This window comes from Choloepus didactylus, chromosome 14 (assembly GCF_015220235.1).
Source record: "Choloepus didactylus isolate mChoDid1 chromosome 14, mChoDid1.pri, whole genome shotgun sequence".
Lineage (NCBI taxonomy): Eukaryota > Metazoa > Chordata > Mammalia > Pilosa > Megalonychidae > Choloepus > Choloepus didactylus.
This window is the reverse complement of record NC_051320.1, coordinates 99,367,821-99,390,499: the sequence shown is the minus strand read 5'-3', so window position 1 is coordinate 99,390,499 and position 22,679 is coordinate 99,367,821. Positions and strand designations below refer to the sequence as shown.

General features: G+C 68.0%; 3 protein-coding genes across 8 annotated transcripts; all 3 read left to right on the top strand.

The window, feature by feature from the left end:
• Window positions 1-53: 53 nt before the first annotated feature.
• Window positions 54-10,401, top strand: TONSL (tonsoku like, DNA repair protein). 6 transcript variants are annotated; one of them, XM_037802701.1, is made up of 26 exons: window positions 54-138; window positions 299-394; window positions 553-695; window positions 1,190-1,373; window positions 1,477-1,606; window positions 1,893-2,064; window positions 2,161-2,275; window positions 2,517-2,662; window positions 2,782-2,934; window positions 3,087-3,212; window positions 3,326-3,506; window positions 4,044-4,132; window positions 4,209-4,298; window positions 4,695-4,767; window positions 4,852-5,015; window positions 5,103-5,226; window positions 5,352-6,046; window positions 6,135-6,211; window positions 6,365-6,515; window positions 6,582-6,660; window positions 7,014-7,315; window positions 7,482-7,653; window positions 8,052-8,227; window positions 8,654-8,727; window positions 9,092-9,225; window positions 10,132-10,401. In XM_037802701.1, exons 1-26 carry the CDS (start codon window positions 114-116, stop codon window positions 10,323-10,325), a joined length of 4,065 nt encoding a protein of 1,354 aa, XP_037658629.1. In that variant the 5' UTR covers window positions 54-113; the 3' UTR covers window positions 10,326-10,401. The 6 variants fall into 6 exon arrangements, with proteins under 6 accessions (XP_037658629.1, XP_037658628.1, XP_037658626.1 ...); XM_037802700.1 differs by having other exon boundaries at window positions 6,362-6,515; XM_037802698.1 differs by having other exon boundaries at window positions 6,365-6,660.
• Window positions 10,402-10,561: 160 nt separating this feature from the next.
• On the top strand, window positions 10,562-14,220 carry VPS28 (VPS28 subunit of ESCRT-I). Its single transcript, XM_037802703.1, has 10 exons — window positions 10,562-10,648; window positions 11,610-11,677; window positions 12,141-12,169; window positions 12,257-12,294; window positions 12,457-12,546; window positions 13,002-13,107; window positions 13,196-13,297; window positions 13,667-13,720; window positions 13,827-13,918; window positions 13,985-14,220. The coding sequence occupies exons 2-10, from the start codon at window positions 11,641-11,643 to the stop codon at window positions 14,100-14,102; spliced, it is 666 nt and encodes a 221-aa protein (XP_037658631.1). The 5' UTR covers window positions 10,562-10,648; window positions 11,610-11,640; the 3' UTR covers window positions 14,103-14,220.
• Window positions 14,221-16,809: 2,589 nt separating this feature from the next.
• On the top strand, window positions 16,810-20,937 carry SLC39A4 (solute carrier family 39 member 4). Its single transcript, XM_037802704.1, has 12 exons — window positions 16,810-17,061; window positions 17,395-17,679; window positions 18,053-18,248; window positions 18,335-18,645; window positions 18,735-18,906; window positions 19,125-19,297; window positions 19,432-19,566; window positions 19,645-19,764; window positions 19,856-19,910; window positions 19,993-20,145; window positions 20,379-20,566; window positions 20,674-20,937. Exons 1-12 carry the CDS (start codon window positions 16,876-16,878, stop codon window positions 20,800-20,802), a joined length of 2,103 nt encoding a protein of 700 aa, XP_037658632.1. The 5' UTR covers window positions 16,810-16,875; the 3' UTR covers window positions 20,803-20,937.
• The last annotated feature ends 1,742 nt before the right edge of the window (window positions 20,938-22,679 follow it).

The following is a 22,679-nucleotide window of genomic DNA, read 5'->3' as shown; positions in this document are numbered from 1 at the left end:
TGAGGGCGGGGCCGTCGCGCCGAGGGGGGGAGGGGGCCCCGGGGGCTGGGGGCGGGGCCTCTGGAGCGCGGGAAGTCCTGTCCCCGCGGCTGCGGCGGCGGCCCAGCTGCAGCATGAGCTTCGAGCGCGAGCTACGCCGTGAGTCCTCGGGGTGCCTGGAGTGCCGGGATCGCGGAGCCTTGGGTCCCAGCCAGAGCTCCGGCGAACGGACTCGGAACCCCGCTCCAGACCCCCGTGGCTGTCCCGGCCTGGAGCGCTGACAGGGCCTCACCCTCCGCGCCCTCCCCCTTCCCTGCAGAGCTGAACAAGGCCAAGGCCAAGGCCCAGAGGAGCGGGCAGCTGCGGGAGGAGGCTGATCTGTGCCACCAGCTGGGCGAGCTCCTGGCCAGCCATGGTGAGCAGCGCCCACCTGGGCCCTGTCTAGGGAGGGTGGAGCGCGGGGCCGGGCAGGGGAGGCTGCTCCAGCGCGGGCTGACGGCTCCGCGTGCCCTGCACTCCTAGCTGGGCCCCAGGCCGCAGCCTGAGGGCCGCTCTGTGCCCCTGCCCACGCAGGCCGCTATGCGGAGGCCCTGGAGGAGCACCAGCAGGAGCTGCAGCTTCTGGAGAGTGCCGACGACCCCCTGGGCTGCGCCGTGGCCCACCGCAAGATTGGGGAGCGGCTGGCAGAGATGGAGGACTACGCAGCCGCCCTGAAGGTCGGGGGCTGGAGATGTGGGCAGAGCAGCAGCCACAGGGTTGGACCCATCTGCACTGCCCCTGCATGGTTCCTGGGGTGGGCACCCTCGGGCTGGACGGAAAGATGTGCCAAAGACGCAGCCTACCTCGGGGCAGCACCCCACTGAAACAGGTTCCCTGACCCCAGAAGCCATCGCTGAATGTACTAATAGAGCTGGCTTCAGGGACCCAGGGAGGGTGGGGGCTGGGGCAGGGTCAGGACCCACTGACCACAGGGCCCTCCCGGGCCCAGCTGCTGGGGACAGGGCTACAGCACCCCGCTGACTCCTGATGCCTGGACAACTAATGCTGTCCCCTGCCCCCTGTGACCATGTTGGCTGGCTGGCGGGTTGGCAGCTGCCACCCCGGCTGGAGCCAGCATGGGGGTAGGGAGGGTGAGAGTTTTGGGGAAGTGGGGGCTCTCCCCGGGACGGGTCAGATCCCCTGGTGAGTGGCAGTCCTTGCCGTGCCTCAGCATCAGCACTGCTATCTGGAGCTGGCCCGTTCCCTGTGCAATTACATTGAGCTGCAGAGGGCTTGGGCCACCGTCGGCCGCACCCACCTGGACATTTACGACCACAGCCAGTCGCGAGACGCCTTGCTGCAGGCACAGGCTGCCTTCAAGACGAGCTTGGCCATTGTGGACGAGAAGCTGGAGGGTGGGTACCCCTGTGACCCCCTTTTCCTCGATCTCACAGTGTGTGTGTGTGTGCGGGGGGGCTGAGGGCCAAGCTGGGGACCCCAAGCGGGGGTGTCTTCCAGGGGTTGTGGCCCAGCGGGAGCTGAGTGAGATGCGGACTCGCCTCTACCTCAACCTGGGCCTCACCTTCGAGAGTTTGCAGCAGGCGGCCCTGTGCAGCGACTTCTTCAAGAAAAGCATCTTCCTCTCTGAGTAAGGCAGCGGCCCCCACTCTCAGGACCCCACTGTGAGGGCAGCTGGCTGGGCCTCCCTGACCCCATGCCCACCGACTGCCCGTCCACAGTGGGGCCCAGCTTCTCTGAGCTCCACGCACGGTGGGGCAGGACGCCCCAAGACCTGGGGGGGCTGGAGTCCCATGTGCTGCCCACAGCTAGGATTTGTCGGATGTCTGCTGCGTGTTGGCGGCACCTCACATGCTTGGGGAGCCTGGTCTCCGCCGCTGTGCACACTCTGAAGGCCTCTGCAACGCCGTCCACAGGCAGAACCACCTCTACGAGGACCTGTTCCGCGCCCGCTACAACCTGGGCACCATCCACTGGCGCGGCGGCCAGCCTGCCAAGGCCATGCGCTGTCTGGAGGGGGCCCGGGAGTGTGCGCACACCATGAGGAGGAGGTTCCTGGAGAGCGAGTGCTGCGTGGCCATCGCGCAGGTGCACAGGCAGCCCCGGCCCCAGGTGCAGCCCCCAGAGCCGCCAGGGGGTCAGGTTTCGGGGAGGATGTGAGCCTCGCCTTCCCTCTCGCCCCAGGTCCTCCAAGACTTGGGGGATTTTCTGGCTGCCAAACGAGCCCTGAAGAAGGCCTATAGGCTCGGCTCCCAGAAGCCGTCACAGAGAGAGCTGGTCTGCAGGAGCCTGAAGTACGGTGAGCCCTGGGCGTCAGCCCACAGCACCGCATGTCGCCCTGGCTGGACATGTATGTGTGAGGCTCTTCGCTGACCAGCTGGGGATGACCCTGTACCCCCACGCCCCAAGTGCTAGCCCTGGTGACACGACGATCCTCAGCAGTAGCAACCCTTCCGCTGGCTGCGAGCCAGGCACTGTCCTGAGCTTAACTTCCCCTGTTCTTACGGCCTGGGGGGCCTCTCATGGAGCTCTCCCCGCAGTGCTGAAGGTGGTGCAGCTACAGCAGCGGCTGGATGAGGCTGAGGCTGGGGACCCCCAGGGCGCCATGGGCATCTGCGAACAGCTGGGGGACCTGTTCTCCAAGGCGGGCGACTTCCCCAAGGCGGTCGAGGCCTACCGGAAGCAGGTGCGCGCCTCAGTGGGGGGTGGTGCTCACAAGTTGGGGAGGAGGTGGTCTCGGGGTGACCGGCCGGCGAGGAGCAGGCCCCCAGGCTGGCAGTCCAGCTGCCCTGCGCTGCTCCCCAGCTGCATTTCGCAGAGCGGCTGGACAGGCCAGGGCCCGAGCTGGCTGTCATCCATGTGTCCCTGGCCACCACCTTGGGGGACATGAAGGACCACCACCAGGCTGTGCACCACTATGAGCAGGAGCTGAGGCTGCGCCATGGCAACCCTTTGGAGGTGAGCGGGATCTGTCCCCCCCAGTGCCTTGCCCAGGACTCGGTGCCACGACAGGCCTTAGCACCTCCCATGGGCAGCGGGCAAGCTGGACCGGGGCCAGCTGGATGCTGTGGGCAGCATGGCCCAGGCACCTCCCCTTCCTCCTGCCCCAGGAGGCAAAGACCTGGCTCAACATCGCGCTGTCCCGAGAGGAGGCTGGGGATGGCTACGAGCTCTTGGTGCCCTGCTTCCAGAAGGCTCTCGGCTGTGCCCAGCAGGCCCGGCGGCCCCAGCTACAGGTGTGGGACCCTGCCCCACCCAGCTGCCCTCACAGCCCACCTGCCCTCCTTGTGCCCTCGGGGCGGTGCCCTCGGGGCGGCCCTGGATCTCCACACCCCCCTCCCCTCCGCAGAAGCGAGTCTTGCAGCATCTCCACACCGTGCAGCTGAGGCTGCAGCCCCAGGAGGCCCCGGGCACCGAGGCCAGGCTGCAGGGGCTGAGCTTGGACAAGGATGGGGAGGACGGAGAGGACAGCGAGGGCCTGGAGGACAGTGAGGGCCTCGAGGTCAGCGAGGTGGAGCTCTCGGAGAGTGGTGAGGCCCTGGGCAATGCCCACAGCTGGCGACAGGAGGCCGGGGGTGAACAGCTCCCTGCATGGAGGCCTAGTGGTTTCCAGGAGGAGGGTGGGTGTGGGCCCAGCAGAGAGGGAGGCCAGACAGACGTCCAGGCCACGCAGGGGCCTGTCGGGAAGGCTGAGTGCTGCTCAATGAAGTTTGGCACATTCCTGAAAACCCTCAAGAGCCCCCGTGGGCATTTCTCCGGGAGGCTGGAGTGACTGTGCAGGGGGCATGGGGTGGTGGGGAGGGTCCAGGGCCGTTGAGTGTCCCTGAGAGCAGGTTGGAGAGAGCTGCGGGTCCAGGGAAAGGCCGCGGGTTCACTTTTGAACTAGAGGCCTGTCCGGAGCCCCCAGGTGAGGTGTCCTGGACCCCGGTGGGGTAGCACCGCACCCAGTGGAAGCCCCTGACTGGGGTGCAGGTGCAGGCGGCTCCATCCCAGTGGTCAGGAGAGCCAGGGCTGGGGACCCCTGGTGCACGTCCCAGCCTCGCCCACGGGTCCCCGCGCTGTTCCAGAGGATGAGGCTGAAGGTCCGGCCCGGCTGCTGGAGGACGAGGAGGAGGAGGGGCTGCGAGGCCGCCCGGGCCGGCGGAAGGTGGACAAGGTGAGGGCCTGTGCCCCCCGCCTCCCCCTGCCTGCCCCGCTGCCCCTCGCCCTCCTCACGGTTGCTGTGGTCACAGTGGAACCGGCGGAATGACATGGGGGAGACGCTGCTGCACCGCGCCTGCATCGAGGGCCAGCTGCACCGCGTCCAGGGCCTCGTGAGGCAGGTGGGCCGCATCCCCATCCCAGGCTCAGCTCCCCTGTCCCCGAGGCAGGGCCTGTTGCAAGCAACTGCAATGGCTCAGCATCAGGGCGCAGCTCCGCCAGCCAAGGGCAGGGCCCTGGCCCCTCCAGCCCACCGGCTCCCCGCCTGGCCTTGAGCCCTTAGGGACAGTAGGCTCCCCTGTGGGGAGGTGGGGGTGGCTGCTGGGGGGATCTCTCACCCAGGACCCTTGCCTTGTGTGGGGGGCGGGGAGCAGAGGGGTGGGCTGGGCCCAGACGGAGACCCGTGGGGCCCTTCTGGGCTCTAAGTGACACCCTGGGGCCGGCCAGGGAAAGCTGCACCCCCGGGCCCAGCCCCTGACCCCAGCCCGCATCCCCGGCCTCTGCTGTGTCGGTGACAGGGCCACCCCCTGAGCCCCCGGGACTACTGCGGCTGGACGCCGCTGCACGAGGCCTGCAACCACGGGCATCTGGGTGAGTGAGACAAGACGCCCCCGAGGGCTGGGGTGCCAGGGTGAGGCATCAGGGCGCTTGGGACTCACGTCCCTCTGGCCACAGAGATTGTCCGCTGCCTGCTGGACCACGGGGCTGCAGTGGATGACCCAGGTGGCCCAGGCTGCGAGGGGCTCACCCCGCTGCATGACGCCCTCACCTGTGGCCACTTCGAGGTGGCCGAGCTGCTCCTTGAGCGGGGGGCGTCAGCCACGCTCCGAACCAGCAAGGTGAGCCGGGGTGGGGGCCGGGCAGGTGGGGGCAGGCTGGGCTGGCAGGGGCTCCTGCAGAGCTCCGCTCAGCTCCAGGCCGTGCAGGGTCACAGCCCTCTGGAGACGCTGCAGCAGTGGGTGACGCTGTACAACGAGGATCTGGACGAGGAAACGCGGGAGAAGGCCGGGGCCATGGAGAGGCTGCTGCGGACGGCCGCCGCCAGCCAGGGCAGTGGGAGCGCCCGCCCCGAGGCCCCCATCCCTTCTGTCCTCGGGTTCCAAGGGCGTTTCAGGGAAGGTGGCAGGGGTGGCTCCGGGGCCCCATCTCACAGCGGCTTCTTTCCTCTGCTACAGCTCCCCAGGGCCCCCAGGCTCCCAGTACCTTCCTGAGTAACCACCTGTTTGACCCTGAGATCTCTCCTCCCTCGAGCCCCCAGCTGGGACCTTCCTCTCGGACCTCTAGGCCCCCGGAGGCCTCTCAGGCCGGGGCCTCCCCAGGGCAGACAGTGCCTGTGGCGGCCAAGCCTCCGAGGGGCAGGGGCACACCCCCCAGCAGCAGCGGCTCAGAGGAGGAGGCTGCTGTGGGCCCTCGGGGACCCATCCAGAAGAGGCCGCGGCTTTCTGCCCCCGCGCAGCAGGCTGCAGGCCCGGCGCCTCATCCAGCCGGGGACAGAGAGGCCACTGCCCGAGGCGGTGCCCAGAGCCACGACCCAGGGCCCAGCCGGCCTCAGGACCGAGTTGGAGCGCCCGCCTGCCGGGCAGCCCTCATCCCCGAAGACGAGTACCTGGCCGGGGACTGGCTGGAGGACGACATGCCCCTGATCCACGGCCGCCAGAAAGCCAGCCGCCCACACAGGGCCCTGGGGTCGGGCAGGGAGGGCCTGGGGCCCCAGGCCCGCACCAGGCAGAGCCGACTGACCCGCCTCCAGGGTGGGGGCGCACAGGTCGTGGCAGGCAGGACCAGCTGCTCAGCCACCGAGCCCCCCGAGAGCCCAAGTGTCCCCACGGCCTCGGGGCCTGGTGAGAACTCCGCGACCCGCCAGCCCCCAGTGAGTGAGAGACCTGGAGCAGGCCCACTGGGGTGGGGGTGGCGCTGGGGGTGGGGGGCTGTCTCCTGACCTGCCCTGCCCCCTGCAGGGCCCAGGCCCCGGCCCCCCCATCCGGGTCCGAGTCCGCGTGCAGGACAGTCTCTTCCTCATCCCCGTCCCGCACAGGTAAGATGCCGCGGCAGCCATCCCCGCACACCAATTGCAGGGTCCCTGCCCACTTTGACCCGAGGCCGTGCGAGTGGCCAGAGGGCGGGCGACAGGAGAGGGCTGGACGAGGGAGCTGCGGGCTGGGCTCAGCGTGCGCCCGTCCCGCAGCAGTGAGGCCCGCTCCGTGGCCTGGCTGGCCCAGCAGGCCGCCCAGCGCTTCCTCCAGACCTGCGGGCTGCTGCCGCAGCTCACGCTGCACAAGGAGGGCGCCCTGCTGGCCCCGCAGGATGCCATCGCCGACGTGCTGCAGAGCAATGAGGAGGTAAGCCACGGGAGCCGGGCCCCCCCGCTGCGCGGGCCCCCGCTGCTCACGCACCCTCCTCCCCAGGTGTTGGCCGAAGTGGCCTCGTGGGACCTCCCCCCGCTGACCGACCGCTACCGCAGGGCCTGCCAGAGCCTGGGGCAAGGTGAGGGCCGGGGGCTGGGCGGGGAACCCCTCAGAGGTCTCAGGAGCCCCACACCAGGTCTGACCACAATCAGATGGACCCTGGGCTGGGAGGCCCACCCCAGTACCCAATGGGCGCTGCACCTTGTGCTAGCACTGCTGCACGGGGGCTGAGCGAAGACACACTGAGCTTACAGGCTCTGTCTGGAGGCAGGATGGGGGGAGCCTCAGAGCTTCTGGGGAAGCTTCTGGAAGAAGCTGGGGTGGCATAGCAGGGTTATGGCCTGGCCTGCGGATTTGTGGGGAGTTGACTGACTTGCTGCCATGAAGTTCCTGGGTAGGAGGGCAGGCCCCGGTGACCTCCTGACCCTCCAGGGGAGCAGCAGCAGGTGCTGCAGGCCTTGGAGCGCCAGGCCCCGGGCCCTTCGTTCAGTGCCTGCTGCCTGGCACTGCGCCCAGCCCAGCTCACTCCCCTGCTGCGGGCCCTGAAGCTGCACGCTGAGCTCCGGGAGCTGCGCCTGGCTGGGAACCGGCTGGGGGACGGCTGTGCTGCCGAGCTGCGGGCCGCCCTGGTCACCATGCCTGGCCTGGCCCTCCTGGACCTCTCCTCCAACCACCTGGGCCCCGAGGGCCTGCACCAGCTTGCTTCCGGCCTCCCAGGCCAAGTTGCCTTGCAGGTAGGGGCCCCGGCGCAGTGGTCCAGTGGGCTGGGGTGGCCTTGGAGCATTCCCCCTCAGCCGGGAGGAGCAGCCGGTGTCCGACTCGGGAGCAGGATCTGTGCCAGGAAGGCGCTGGCCCCAAGCGACTGCCAGGAGCTCAGCACCTAGCCCATGTCTCCCCCAGAACCTGGAGGAGCTGGACTTGAGCATGAACCCGCTGGGGGACAGCTGTGGCCAGGCCCTGGCCTCTGTCCTGCGAGCCTGCCCCTCACTCAGCACCCTGCGCCTCCAGGCCTGCGGCTTCAGCCCCAGCTTCTTCCTGAACCACCAGGCGGCCCTGGGCGGTGCCTTCCGAGGTGAGCCCCTGACCCCCTCTTACGCAGCTCTCTAGTAGCTTCCTGCCTGGCTGCAGAGAGGCTGGGGAGGATGCCCTGCAGAGTCCGTGGGCAATGAAGAGGGGCTCAGCAGGCTGTGAGCACGGGGTGGGGCGGCAGACGGAACGCAGCCCCCTCTGACCCCCACCCCACACACGCACCTGCACCACCTCAGGCAGCCCAGGACTGTTCCTGTGAGGGGCAGGCAGGGAACCCAGGAATGCTGGCGAGGGGCAGGCCGGGGATCCTGGACCTCTGCCTGTCTGAACCTGCTTCCCTCTGCACAAAAGTCAGGGGTCACAGCTTCCCCACCAAGGGCCATGGGGCAGGAGTCTCTGCCCGGGACTCTGGGGGGCTGATGGAGGCCATGCCCTGCACAGACGCTGAGCACCTGCAGATGCTGTCCCTGTCCTACAATGCCCTGGGCGCCCCGGCCCTGGCCCGGGCCCTGCAGAGCCTGCCCGCCCACACCCTCCTCCACCTGGAGCTTGGCTCCGTGGCAGCCAGGAAGAGTGGCTCGGGCCTCGCAGAGCCACTGGTCAGGTATTTGACCAAGGTATGAAAGAAGGGGGAAGGGGAGGGTCCCCGAGCTGGGAGGGGCCGCCCAGCAAGGTTCTGGGGGTAGGCTCCTGGCTGCAGGAAGGTGCCAGGGACCCGGGGCTGCTGGCCCACCCCCAGCAGGAATCCGCAGGGCTCCTGGGGTCCCGTGACTTTTGTGTCATGCGGTATGAAGCATGACTTGCCCTCGGGGGGAAGCATTTCCTTCTAGTTCCTTCTGAATTCCAGACTGAAGGGCCGACCCTGCCCGCTGGCCTCAGGCCCTGACTGCCATTCCTTGGGAGACAGCTGTCTGGGCTCTGGGGTGTTGAAGGGGACATGCTTTTGGGCAGCCAGGCTCCTTCTGGGAAGCAGGGGACTTCCAAGTCCTGGACCCTGACCCCACAGTGACCCCGGCCACCTGGGGCCTGCCACTTGTATCTAGGAAGGCTGTGCCCTATCACATCTGACCCTGTCTGGAAACCACCTGGGCGACGAGGCCGTGAGAGCTCTAGGCAGGTACGGCTGCCTCCGCTCCCCACTATCCTGAGGGCAGGGTCTCCCCCGAAGGCCGGGCAGCCCTGGGAAGTTGGGCTCGGCCAGTGCCCAGAGGTCTGGCTGCCCCAGCCCTTGCTCTGAGGCACGTCCCCTGAGCAGGTCCCTTCTGGTCACCTTGTGTGTCCATTGTCACCCCCATGCGGAGCCACCGTGCTGCCAACTGCACACGGCCCCAGCCATGCAGTCCTGGCCTAGGCAGTGCCAGCGGCAGCTCCCGGAGCTGAGGTCTGCCCGGGCCCCCCTGTGCAGCTGCTTTCCCGAGTGGTGGCTGAGGCTCCCCTCCCGGAAGCTGACCCTGTGCTGCTTCCCACGACGACGTTCTCAGGTGCCTCCCTCTCTGCCCCTCCCTTGTCTCACTGGACCTGTCTGCCAACCCTGAGATCAGCTCTGCCAGCCTCGAGGCGCTCCTGTCTGTCCTCCAGGAGCGGCCCCAGGGGCTCCGCTTCCTTGGCCTGTCAGGTGAGGGCTGGGTGTGGTCACTCCACCAGCCAGACACCACGGTGGGCCTTGGGGGCAGGGGTCAGCTCCTAAAATGGGGCAGGAGGTGCAGGGTGGCCTCCAGGGAGCAGGGCTCTCTGCCTCTGGCCCGCACGGCCTGGTCCTCAGAGCAGGCCACACCGGGGGATGCCTTCCCCAGGCAAGAAAAGGGAGTTCAGGCCCAGAGTAGAGGTGCCCTCCCACCTCCGGGTGCTCCAACTCCACCTGCAGCCCCTCTGTCCACTCCAGGGCACAGACCCCATCAGACTGTTTCCAGGCTGACCCCACAGAATGTGCAATTTGGTGAACCTGTCTTGTTCTCTTGCCTCACAGCCCAGCTGGGGCCTGCCTGGGACAGGAGAGCTTTTCTCTAGGGTCAAATCTCTAGGGGCAAGGGGCTGGGAGCCTCTGGGTTCTAGCTGTGCCCCCTTCCTGGACCAGGCTGGCTCCTCTAGGAAGGCACCCCTTATCCATGGGGGCCTGGGGCCTGCACACCCCACCATGTTCCCAGGGGTCCCGAGCCTGCTGAGTGCCCCCTGGCCTCTGTGAGGATCAAGGCTTGGCCCCTGATTTGCAGCTGTAGGCGCAACCATGTTATGTCCGTCTTATGGGTGAGGAGACTGGGGCACAGCCAGTGTTTGAGAGCAGGGTGCGGTCAGAGGCAGAGATGAAAAATCAGTGCTTATGGGAGCCAGCCACCCTTCTGCTTGACCTCCGACCCCTCGCAGGCCACCGGTCGATGTGAGAGCACTCGCCTTGCTAAAGCATGGCTGGGCCCTGCAGACCCCAGCGGAAGTGTGCCTTCCCGAGGGCCACGTTGGTAGAGAAAGCTCGGCTCGGGGGTGCCGGCCGCCGTGCCCTGAGGCCTGCTCGTGTCCCCCTCTGCAGGCTGCGGGGTCCGGGGCCCGCTCGGCCAGGGCCTCTGGGACCAGGTCGCAGCGCAGCTGCAGGAGCTCCAGCTGTGCAGCCGGCGCCTCTCTGCCGAGGACCCGCGCGCCCTGCGGCGGGCGCTGCCCGGCCAGCCCGGCCCCCGCGTGCGCACGCTGGACCGCGGCCCCAAGCTCTTCTTCAGGCGCCTCTGACGCGCCCACCGGCCCCGCCGGGGCGCCCTGCGGTGTCCCCTGGAAGCCGCCAATAAACGCACGCTCCTGCCTCGGCTCCCGGTGCTTCCTTGGGGGACGTCAGTGGCTGTGGGGGGCTGAGACGCCCCTTCCTCCGGAAACCGCCCTAGGGGGACCTCGGGGCCCGCTCCCGCCAAGATAGCTGGGGGCGTGGCCGGAAATGCGGGCTGCGCGTGCAAGTCAGCGCCGGAAGTGGGGCGCGGTTTCCCAGCGCGCGCAGGCGCAGACGGCGAGGGGCGAGCGTCCCGCCCCGGCGCCGTCTCGGGACCGCTCGGGCCGCCCAGGTACTCGCCGCGGGGGGCGGGAGGCGCCGCTCCTCTCGGGGCCCCGGGCTTCCCCGGGAGCGCTCTGCGGGCGGGCCGTGGCTCCCGGCCTTGTGCCGGGATCGGAAAAGCTGCCCCGGTGCCCGCGCTGCCCCCCGCCTCCAGGCCCCTCAGACGGCGCGGCCTCGGCGGTGCTGTTCCCGCTCGAGGCTTGCCGGGGGCAGCCGGACACCGGCCCCCGCGCGGAGGGGCCGCCCTGCGGGATGACGCCGCAACTCCTCCCGCGGGGCTCCTGCGCTGTCCTCGGAGGCCGGCCGCCTCGGGCCACCCCACCCGAGCAGCCTCAAGGAGTTCGCGCCCCCGGCCGTCGCTGCCTCAGAACAAAACAAAGCCCAGGCCCCTGTGCGCTCTGACCCCTGCCCGCCTCTCCGGCCTCGTTTCCTAGGCGCCCGCACTCGGGGAGCCCGAGCCCAGCTTGTCCCTCCCATTTCACTCCTAGTTCACGGCCCGTGTCCCGTGTGCTGCTCCGGCCACCTCATCCCCCATCCCCGCCTCCCTGGGTGACACCAACGCATTCTTCCCCCAAACTGTATTATCTTCTCGTCGCACTTGGTGCTGCCTTAGCCACTGGTTGTGCCGCCCGTCTGCTTGCTGCGTGCGCCCCTGTCCCCTCGTGGCATGCTTTCCTCAGGAGGGGTGCCCGCCCCTGCATCCCTGCTGTCCTCCTTTGCTCCCTCCCCCCACTGCCCAGCTGCCATCCTTGCTGATGCTCCTCAGGGGTCTGCTCGGCCCTTCACCAGCTCCTCTTCACTCTCCCCATCTGGAGTCTGTTTCAGTCCCCTGAGCATCCCCGACCTGCCTACCCTGCTCACTGGCCCCTGCCCCTGTCACGTTTCAGCCTGGGCCTCTTTCCTCCCAACACCCTCTGGGGGGCTGGTCCCTGCTGGGAGTCACGGTGGGTGGGCGGTGGCTCTCCCTGCAGGTCTTCCTGTCGCTGCTGCCTGAGCCCCAGGATGTTTCACGGGGTCCCAGCCACTCCAGGCCTGGGAGGTGAGTGTGTCCCAAGACGGCCCAGGGACCCAAAGGGCCCGAGCTGCCTGTCCCGGCTGCAGAGGCTGGCAGGTGGGGTAGGCTTCTCGTGTGGCCTCGGGGGGTGGTTCAGCCCTGCCGGGCACAGAGGACAGAGCCTTTGGCTGGATGTGGTGGAACCTCGGGGCCATGGGCCCACCCAGATGTACCTGGGTCATGATGCATGTGAGGTCTTGTTTGTGGGGTGAGCAAGGTGGGCAGGAGAGGGGGCTGACGACCACTGAGTGGCACCGTCCCACTCAGGCCGAGGGGGCATTGAGACCCTAACCCCGTCCTGCAGCTCCACACAGCTCTTTGGGACATCATGCAGGGGGAGGCATGGGAGCACCTCCGGAAAGGGGAATGAAATGGGTCTGGGGGCAGGGCGGGGCGTATGCATCCTGGGAGCCTTTCTGGATGACTCACTACCTCTGCCCTGTTGTAGGCCCTGGGACCAAACCAGAGCTGTACGAGGTGAGTGGGGTGCTACCTGTGAGACCCGGGCCCCCAGCCCACCCTGCCAGGGTTCTGGCCTGACGTGCTCCCTGCTCTCTCCAACAGGAGGTGAAGCTGTACAAGAATGCCCGGGAGCGGGAAAAGTGCGTCCAGGGTCCCTGTTGGCCACGTCCCTGCACCCCCAGCCCGGGGGTCTGGAGGGCAGTGGGGTCAGGCTGATGAAACAGTTGCCACAGAGCCTCTGCGGGGGTGGGCAGGACGCGCTCAGCTCCAGCCGCCCCCACTGATGGGCAGCTGTGCCCCAGGTACGACAACATGGCAGAGCTGTTTGCTGTGGTGAAGACGATGCAGGCCCTGGAGAAGGCCTACATCAAGGACTGCGTCACCCCCAACGAGTGAGTTCCCTCAGCAGGCGGCCCAGGCCATTTCTCCAGTGCATGTCCCCTACGGGGTCTGTGGCTGGTGGGAAGGTCAGGAGCCAACACCCAAGCTGGGGATCTGCCATAGGTCAGCCCTTGCCAGCAGCCGGGCAGGCCCTGGCGCTGGTGAACTACCGCTGCCCCAGGGGGCGCGTGCTAGGTGCGTGGGGCCGAGCAGGGTGCCGAGACCAACAGGCCCGTCCACGGGGTCCTGACTGTGGCCTGCTGAAGGGTGCCGGGCAGGGGGCTGGGGGCGGGCTTCTGCCCAGCCCCTGGGTGTATCCCCACAGTCAGGACAGCCTCCACTTTGCAGTCTGTCCACCTGGCTTTCCTCCCAAGCTGTCACGTGGAAGACACCAGGGGGGCTGGGGTGGTGGTTCGGAGGCCCCGTGGCTTCCTGAGAGCAGGTGTGTGGGCTGGCCCCTCCCCAGGTACACAGCAGCCTGCTCCCGGCTCCTGGTCCAGTACAAAGCCGCCTTCCGGCAGGTCCAGGGCTCCGAGATCAGCTCCATTGATGAATTCTGCCGCAAGTTCCGCGTGAGTGCTCTGGCCCCGTGGAGGCAGGGTGGGGCGCCACGCGAGTACCCCACCTGCTCAGGGCTGACACTGGGTCCCCTGCCCCCAGCTGGACTGCCCACTGGCCATGGAGAGGATCAGGGAGGACCGGCCCATCACCATCAAGGACGACAAGGGCAATCTCAACCGCTGCATCGCTGACGTCGTCTCGGTGGGGCTCCCTGGCCAAATGGCTGTGGGGTCCTGGGGAGATGCGGCTCTACAGAGGAGCCCCCACTGCCCTCCCCCTCACCAAACCCTAGAGCGGGTGCAGGGGGCCTGGTGGAAAGACGGGCCACAGCTGAGGGCACGGGGATGAGCGTGGCCGGGGAGAGGGTGCAGGGTCTTGGAGCTAGAGCCGTCCAGCCCAGGAACCCCCTGTGGGACGCAGGGTGGGAGAGCACATGTGCTTGTGGGGGGTGGGGTGTGCATGGGGGCACACACGTGTTGGGGGGTGCTTGTGTGTGTCCCCTTCCTGCCACTCCCCGACCCAGAGCCCGAGCCTGGCAGGGCGGGTGGGGATTCACATCCTGTCTCTCAGCTCTTCATCACTGTGATGGACAAGCTGCGCCTGGAGATCCGCGCCATGGACGAGGTGCCTGCCTTGCGGGGGAGCCGGGCCATGGGCAGCAGGGCGAGGCCCGGGAAGGGGCGTGGGGGGGCACTGTGGAGGGTCCCTTCCCAGCCGCCGGTGCCTGCAGATCCAGCCAGACCTGCGGGAGCTGATGGAGATCATGCACCGCATGAGCCACCTGCCGCCCGACTTTGAGGGCCGCCAGACAGTCAGCCAGTGGTGAGTGCCCAGCCCAGAGTGCCCGCCCCACTGCCCTGTGCACCCCTGACCCGCACCGCGCCCCAGGCTGCAGACGCTGAGCGGCATGTCGGCCGCGGATGAGCTGGACGATGCCCAGGTGCGTCAGATGCTCTTCGACCTGGAGTCGGCCTACAACGCCTTCAACCGCTTCCTGCACGCCTGAGCCCGGCCCCCGGGAGGGGCTTGGCAGGGGCGCCTGGCAGCCACGTGTGCATCTCTCCCAGCCATCAGGACCAGCGCCCCTCCCTGCCTGCTGCACACTAATAAAGCTGTCCTCTGACCCCTTTTGTGCTGGGCTGTTGTCTGCAGAGGCCGCTGTGTGTGCTAGTCCCACACTTCTGGACCTGGCATGTGGGGTCCCAGCCTTGCAGTGGGCCCACTCCCTAGAGAAGCAGCTCCAAGCATGGGGCTCCTGCACCCCCAAATCCAATAGGGCAGCTATAGGCCCCCCATCACTCCCCCCACAGCCCTGAGGAAAACCCCAGCTGCCGGTTCCGGCCAGGGGCTGCCTTCTGGTGGGCGCTGCCTGGGCAAGGGGGAGGGCCACGCCCAGCTCCCCCACCTCCCCTGGGCACTGCCCATAGCTCAGGTGCCTGCTGAGGTCACGTCCAGCCCAGGGGAGGCAGGAGGGCGAGTGGGGAGGCCCGTGATGCCAGGACCCTTGCCCCTAATGAGGCAGCCCCCCACCTGTTCCCCAGCCACTCACAGGGGCCCCTCCAGCCCCACATACTCGTCACCTCGGGGGCGGGTGGGAAGCAACTGCCCAGGGCTTGAAGCCGCACACAGGACCGTCCTTAAACTGTGATGGCATGACGCCCCAGCAGGTGCTGCTTGGAGGGGGAGTTTGCCCCTTGCTCCTCCCTGGTGGCCTAGGAAACACCCCTGCGGAGGCCCTGGGCCCCAGCCTGGTCAGGGCCTGGTGGGGGCAGGTGACAAGCACAGGTGGACGCGTGTGCCCACCAAGGCCATCACGCAGTTACAGGCAGTGGCCTGGCCCTTGAGCTGGCAACGGGCCAGGGAAACAAACGGTCTGACAAACAGTAGATGAGGTGTGCCGAGGCTTAACCGCCGTGATTTTTTTGTTCAATGACCAAGTATCTGCTTGATGTTGCTCAAGCAAGGTGTTTAGTATCTCGACTGGTGGAACCGACTTGCCTCGCCTGGATTTCGGTGCCCCTCCGAGCAGCCAGCATCCCTGTGGAGGGCTGGGGGTGGCCAAGGCTGAGATGGTCAGGTTGGGGAGGAGCTGCCCAGGCCTGGCATAAGAGCCACTGGAATGGGAGGCTCCTGTTGCAACATGGACCCCCACAGGGGAGCCGCTCCCAGCCATGCTGCCCACTGGACAGTCCAGGGCAGCCACTGGCGGGCTGGGCTTGGAGGGCAAGGCCATGGGGGCTGCCTCCAGGGGTCCCAGGTGCAGCCCGGGCCCCCCACCCTCACCCCCCATGCTTGGTGGTTGGAAGAGCGAGGCCCAGCCAAGGAGCCCAGCAGCTCGGGGGCGACGGAGAATCTCGCTGTGTCTGGTCGTGGGGCTCCTTGGGAGAAGCGGTAATACCCAGACCTGGCTGGAGGGGCTCCGAGTGAGCGTGGGAGGAGAACCCCCCTCCCCGCCCCCTACTTCCTGCTGTTGAGACAGAACCGGGGCAGACAAGGAAGTGAGATGGGTGGGGGGCTCGTGTTAAAACCAGGAGCGGTGGCTGTGCCCTGGTGGGTGAGGACGATGCAGGAGAGGGGCCGGCGCTGCGGGGAGGAGGAGGGAGCAGGCCCTGGGCCCCAGCGGACGTGGGGCAACTGTGCGGGGCCGTCGGGCTGGGCTGTTCTCCACTGCTGCTTCTGGACCATCCACAGGGGGAGCGGAGTGGGGGGCCCGGGGGCCGAGGCGGGGAGGCTGTTTCGGGCTGAGTGTCTTCGGAACTGGGCGCGAGGTGCAGTCCACGTGGACCCGGGGTCCCCAGCAGGCTGTTCCGGCCTCCTCCGCGGGCCCAGCTCCCCCAGGGCCCCTGGCAGTCCCGCTGCCCCTGTTCTGAGAAGGAAGGACCGCCGCGGGTGTGCAGCCAGTGGGCCGGCAGGAGAAGCCGCCGCCCCAGAGCCCGGGACGGCACCACAGCTGGGCTGCAGACCCCGAGCTCCCTGGAGCCTGCCCGGCCCTGCCCGGCCCCCGGGACAGACGGCTCCCTCAGCCTCCCCCCAGACCCGGGAGGGCGGGAGTCTGCCTGAGGCCTGGCTGGGGGAGGTGGCAGGTGAGCAGATATCGCCCTGGCAGGGCAGAGGTCACAGGCAGGCGGGGGCAGCCCCCACCAGCTCCGGCCTCCCACTTGGGCGGGGGCTGGGCGGCCTCCTGGGCTTTGCTCCCGTCCTATGTCTGCTGCTCAGCCATTTCCTGGGGAATTCACCCCGGAGGGCCGGGGGGCCCTAACTTGGAGAAGAGCTCTGTTTATCTGTTCTGGCTCCAGCCCTCCCCGACAGCCAGAACACAGCCCAGACCTAGGGGAAGGCCCCCGACTCTGCATCCCAAACTGGGCCACAATGACTCCCAAAGCCTCGGCGGCCGGAGCTGGGAGGAGGGGCTGGGGGCATCCGGGCTCCGGGTCCACAGGCTCCAGGTGGGGGCAGCCCCTGGGCAGAGCCGCAGGGGGACACCCCAGGCAACAGGGGGGCAGGGGGCGGCCGGCGAGCAGATGCCCGGGCTGCGCTCCAGGGAGGGGCCCAGCCCTGGCCCCTGCGGCCACGCTATCGGGAAGGGCCTGTGGCTGGAATGGTTAACCCGCCGGGCCCCTGGCAGCCAATCACAGCGGCCCGCAGGAAATACCTGGGAGAGGACCTCGTGCCTGGGCCGGGCGGGTCCAAACCCAGCCCCAGTCTGACCCCTGCAGCCCTCACTGCCCGCAGCCAGCGGGAGCACGGCCTCTCGGCAGCGTGGGGTCTGCAGCCGGAGCATGGGGGTCCTGGGCTGCCTGTGGCCGGCGCTGCTGCTGGGCGTGGTGGGGGCCGCGGTGGCCGAGCCCGCCGGGCTGCTCAGCCTCCTGGCCTCAGGCCGCGGCACTCTGGACCACGCGGTGCTGGGCGGCCTGTTAAATACGGTGGCGGCCCGTGTGCACTGCACCGACGGGCCGTGTGGAAAGGTAAGGCTGACCCGACGGGCCCGGGCCCCGGCCCCCTCCCCGCCCCGCTCCACCCAGGGAGCCGGCCGCAAAGGGCCGGGGGCAAACTCCAGGAGCCCCGGGCCACACCCTCGAGAGGGAGCCCTCGGTCGGGCCTGCCCTCCAGGGCCCTGCCGGCAGCCGCCCCGGGAGGCGAGGGACCATGGCCGGGGACCCCCCTTGTGTGCAGGCCCCGGATGGCGGAGGAGCAGCAGGGGGTGTGTGGCCACCGTGGGCTCGCGTGCGTGCGTGTGTGCCTGCGTGTGAGTGTCCTCGGGGCCCGGCCGGCACCTCCCCACCCGCCTCTCTGCCCAGTGTCTGTCTGTGGAGGACGCCCTGGCCCTGGGCAGAGCTGAGGAGCCCGGGGCCGCCCTGGACCCGCTCTGGGGCCCCCGGCACGTCGCCCGCCTGAGTGCTGCCGCCTCCCTGTACCTCAGCGACCCCGAGGGCTGCTGTGTGGACGCCGGGGCCAGCCACTGGGCCTCCCGGGCCGACCACCTCCTGGCCTCGCTGGAGGGCCCCGAGGCCCTGGCGCTGGGCCTGAGCCGGCTGCTCCGGAAGATCCAGGCCCCCCCGGCCGGCCAGCCCGCCGCACAGGAGGTGAGGGCCGCGGAGGGCCGGCTGCCCTGGCACCGTATCTGGCACAGCCTTGCCCGGAGTTTCCCGGGCATGCTGGAGGCTCCCGGGGGAGAGAGATGGGGTGCTGATGCCAAGGCTGGGTGAGAGCAGAGCTGCGGGCTGCAGGGAGGGACCCAGAGGGCAAGGTAGAGGCCCAGGCCCAGGGAAGGGGTCTGGAGTGGGCTTCAGAGACCCAAGTCCAGATTTGGGCTTACAGGAAGGTGCTGTGAAGTCCAGAATGCTCCAAAGAAGCCGGAGAGTCAGCGCAGACCCCGGGGGCAGCATGGCAGGAGGGGGTGTCCAGGGCGCCAGGAGGGCGGGTGCTGCAGTTAAGGTTGAGCCCGTCCTCCCCCAGGCCTGTGTGGACGTGCCTCAGCTGCTGGAGGAAGCGGCCAGGGCCGGGGGCCCTGGAGACCCCGGCTGGGTGCTGGCCGCCCTCGTGGACCACGTCAGCGTGGGCTCCTGCTTCCGTGCCCTGCCGACCCCGCAGTACTTCGTGGACTTCGTGTTCCGCCAGCACAGCAGCCAGAACCCCAACCTCACGCTGACCGGTGAGGCCCGGGCTGGGGCCGCTGTCCCGGGGGGGCAGGCCAGGGCCCTCGTGGACTTAGGCTGGTGGCTCTGTCCTCCCTTCCAGAGCTGGCGGCCCTGATGCAGAGCCTGGGGGTGGGTGCACAGGCCCAGGTCCACAGCCACGACGACCACGGCGATGGCGACCACCACGATGACCACAACGATAGTGACCACAGTGACGGCGACCACCACGACAACCATGGCGATGGCGACCACCACGATGACCACAACGATAGTGACCACAGTGATGGCGACCACCACGACGACCATGGCGATGGCGACCATGGCAACCACAACCACCTGGGCAGGAGGGCCCTGGGGGACAGCCATGAGGAGCTCGTGTCCCCCAACAGCAGCTCCACCATGTGGGACCCAGTAAGCATCGAGTGGACAAGAGTCCCGGGCATGGTGGAACATGGGGAGCTGCTCCAGCCCCGACACCCCTGTCCTGCCACTGCCCCCAGGTTTGCCTGAGTGCCAGGGAGGTGATGGCCGTGTACGGGCTGCCCGAGGAGGCCGGGGTGGCCCCTGAGGCCTGGGCCCAGCTCAGCCCAGCCCTGCTCCAGCAGCAGCTGAGTGGGGCCTGCCGCTCACAGCCCAGGACCCCCACCCAGGGGCAGCTCAGCCAGGCGGAGAGTGAGTGTCCCCACAGCTGTGGGGGTGTGGCCAGCCCAGGACACTGGATGGTGGGGACCCAGAAGGGGCGGCCCAGGGCAGGGTCAGCCTGGCCGGGGGCCACCCACAACCCTGGCTCTGGCGCCCTTGGGGGGTCAGGGCTGGGGGGTAGGGAGCAGGGGGAGGCCCCAGGGACCCCTGCAGGCCTTCAGCACACACGCAGCTCCCCCCCTCTCCAGAGTACCTGTACGGCTCCCTGGCCACGCTGCTCCTCTGCCTGCTCGCGCTCGTGGGCCTGGTGCTCCTGGCTTGCACCGGCTGCCCGGCCGTCACCAACTATGTCATCCAGACCTTCCTGAGCATGGCCGTGGGTGCTCTCACTGGCGACGCCCTCCTGCACCTGATGCCTGAGGTTGGCCACAGCTGCCTGGGACCCTTTCCCTTCCCTGTCCCCAGGCCCCCCCACCCTGCTCCCCCTGTGTCTCCCAGCCTGGGAGGAGACGGCACCTTGGGCCCCCAGCCCAGCCCAGCGCCCCTGTCCCGCAGGTGCTGGGCCTGCACGACCACGGGGACAGCGCCAGCCCAGAGCCCAGCTGGCGCCTCCTGGCCCTGCTGGGCGGAATCTACGCTTTCTTCCTGTTCGAGAACCTCTTCAACCTCCTGCTGCCCCAGAACCCCGAGGTCAGGCGCGTGGGGTGGGAGGGGCTCTGAGCGGTTGGACGGGCTGGACCGGCCGGTCCTGAGCTGCTGCGCCCGCAGGACCCAGAGGAGGACGCGTCCTGCAGCCACGCCGGCCACAGCCACTCGATGTCGCTGCAGCTGGCGCCCAGGGAGCTCCGGCCACCCAAGGCGCCCCACGAGAACTCGCGGGCCGACCTGGTGAGCCCCAGGCAGGGCACCCCTCCCCCCGGAGCCCCCTCCACCGCCCGGGCCCTGGGGCTCATTCCGTGGAACACCCCCTCATCGCCAGGTGGCGGAGGAGAACCTGGAGCTCCAGAGGCCGGGACACCCCAGACCGAACCCAGGTGAGTCCCGGGGGGAGGCCGCGGGGGGGGCCCAGAGCCGAGGTGGGGCCGGGGCGGCGGGACTCACGCCCCCGCCCCGCAGAGCTGCGGCTGCTCCCCTACGTGATCGCCGTGGGCGACGCGGTGCACAACTTCGCCGACGGGCTGGCGGTGGGCGCCGCCTTCGCGTCCTCCTGGAAGACGGGGCTGGCCACGTCGGTGGCCGTGTTCTGCCACGAGGTGCCGCACGAGCTGGGTGAGCGCGGGGCCTGCGGGGGGCGGGGCCCGAGGGGGCGGGGCCTGCGGTGGGGGCGGGGCCTCGTGGGGCGGGGTCGGCGGGGCGGGCACGAGGGGGCGGGGCCTCGTGGGGCGGGGCCTGCGGCGGGGGCGGGGCACTAGGGGGCGGGGCGGGCCTGCGGGGGCGGGGACTCGGGGGCGTGGCCCTCCCGGCCTGACGCGCCCCGCCCCCGCCCCCGCCGCGCTGCCCAGGGGACTTCGCGGCGCTGCTGCACGCCGGGCTGTCCGTGCGCCGCGCGCTGCTGCTGAACGTGGTCTCGGCGCTCACGGCCTTCGCCGGCCTCTACCTGGCCCTCGCGGTGGGCGTCAGCGAGGAGAGCCAGGCCTGGATCCTGGCGGTGGCCGCCGGCCTCTTCCTCTACGTGGCGCTTTGCGACATGGTCAGGGCCGCGTGGCGAACGGGGGACGCCTGGGCCGGCAGTCCGGGGTGGGGAGTGGGGCGGGGGTCCCGACCTGGCTGCCGACCGGGTGCGCGCCTGCTCCGCAGCTCCCGGCCATGCTGAACGTGCGCGACCAGCGGCCCTGGCTCCTCTTCGCGCTGCACAACGCCGGCCTGCTGGGCGGCTGGACCGTCCTGCTGCTGCTGTCGCTGTACGAGGACAGCATCACCCTCTAACCCAGCCACCGCGGGAAGCAGGCTCTTGACCCTGAGCCCCAGCCCTGCCCATCTAGGCCCCTGGACCCACTTTCTGGAAAATTCCAGTCCTGGAGAGTCCCTGCCCCTTGCCCCCAGCTTCAATAAAGAACTCCTGCCCTGATACCAGGCCTCACTCTTCTCCTTGTGGGAACGTAGCCTTGGCAGAGACACACCTTGTGGTCATAATGACTGCCAGAGTTCTAGCCATTGCATGCACTCTCCTGTCAGCAGAAAGGGGTAGAACAAATGAGCAAAAGGAGTAAGGGGCCTAGGGGGCATCAGATTGAGACTCTCGTTCACCAACACTCCTGGCACAGGAGTGTGAGAGCTGGAGGTGCGTCTCCTGTTCTGCTCCTCGGGTCCACCTGCCAGGATCTGAGGCAAATTGGGCAGGGAGGGCCATGTTGAGCACTCCCTGGCCTGACCCAGGTCCCCGGGGCGCAGGGAAGTCTCTAAGAGACACTGATTCTTCAAGACCTTTCACTACCAGCAGCACCACCCCACAAAAGGTGTCTGGGAATTACCACCCTCTGAAGCCCAGCCCAGGGTTAACACGCAGAAATAGCCAGCAGCCAGGGGGAAGGGCCAAGCCCCTTCCTGGGGCCCCTCAGGGGAGTGTCCCAACAGAGAAGCCCAAGGGTAGGGTGTTCTTGTGTGCTACTGCTGCCCTTTTGTAAAATACCAGAAATGGATTCGCTTTTATGAAGCCCGTTTATTTGGTTACAAAGTTACAGTCTTAAGGTCACAAAGTATCCAAGGTAAGGCATCAACAATTGGGTACCTTCACTGGAGAAAGGCTACTGGTGTCTGGAAAACCTCTGTTAGCTCCGAGGGCACGTGGCTGACGTCTGCTCACTCCTAGGTTGCATTTCAAAATGGCGTTCTCCAAAATGTTGCCCTTGGGGCGTTTTGTTCTCTCTTGGCTGCAGCTGCTCTTCAAAATGTTGCTCTCAGTTGCTCTGAGCTCCCTCTGTTTGTGAGCTCTTTATATAAGACTCCAGTGAACTAATCAAGGCCCACCCTGAATGGGTGGGGCCACATTTCCATGGAAACATTCAATCAACAGGTCACACCCTAATCAAAAGAGCCACTCACAGTTGGGCGGGTCACATCTCCATGGAAACAACTTAATCCAATATTCCAACCTAATCAACACTAACACGTCTACCCCCACAAGATTGCACTGAAGCACATGGAGTTTTGGGGGACATAATACATCCAAACCAGCACACAGGGATTGTGGGGTGTGAGCTGCATCCAGCAGGGCCCAAGCTGCAGGGGCCAAGGGAGAACCCAATTGGCTTTGGGGAGGCCCAGCCTTCTCCCCGTGAAGCTGAGAGCCTTCCCCCTAGAAGCCCCTGCCTGCGCCCCCTTTGCCTGTTTCTTTCACCTTCCAGAAGTCCACCACAGCCCATGGCCATCCAGACTCCTCTCAGCTCCCCCTGCTGTCCCATCCCTCCCCTCCTCCCGAACCCCTATGCCCGGGGACGGTCCCACTGCACATCCTCCTGCGAGGACTTCGCTACCTCAGGACGGTCCCTGCCTGTGCCTCTCCCAGGGCCTGTGTGGGGCTCAGGGTCAAGCTGCCAGCTCGTCCTTAAATCTCATAAACCCATGGTGGAGGTGGGGGTGTGGGGGCATGGGGGTGTGGGGGCGTGGGGGGTGCTTGGGCAGTCAGCCTCAACGCCCTGTGTGGACAGGAGCCTGGGCAGAGGCACATGCACAGAAACGCAGGTCTCCTGACATTTTCTCAGGCATGAAAACACTTTATTTCTTCTTCCTTTTTTTCTTCTCTTTTCTTTTCCCCTTTCTCCTTCCCTCCCTTGTCTCCTTCCTGTTTGTGTAAAATAGCAAAC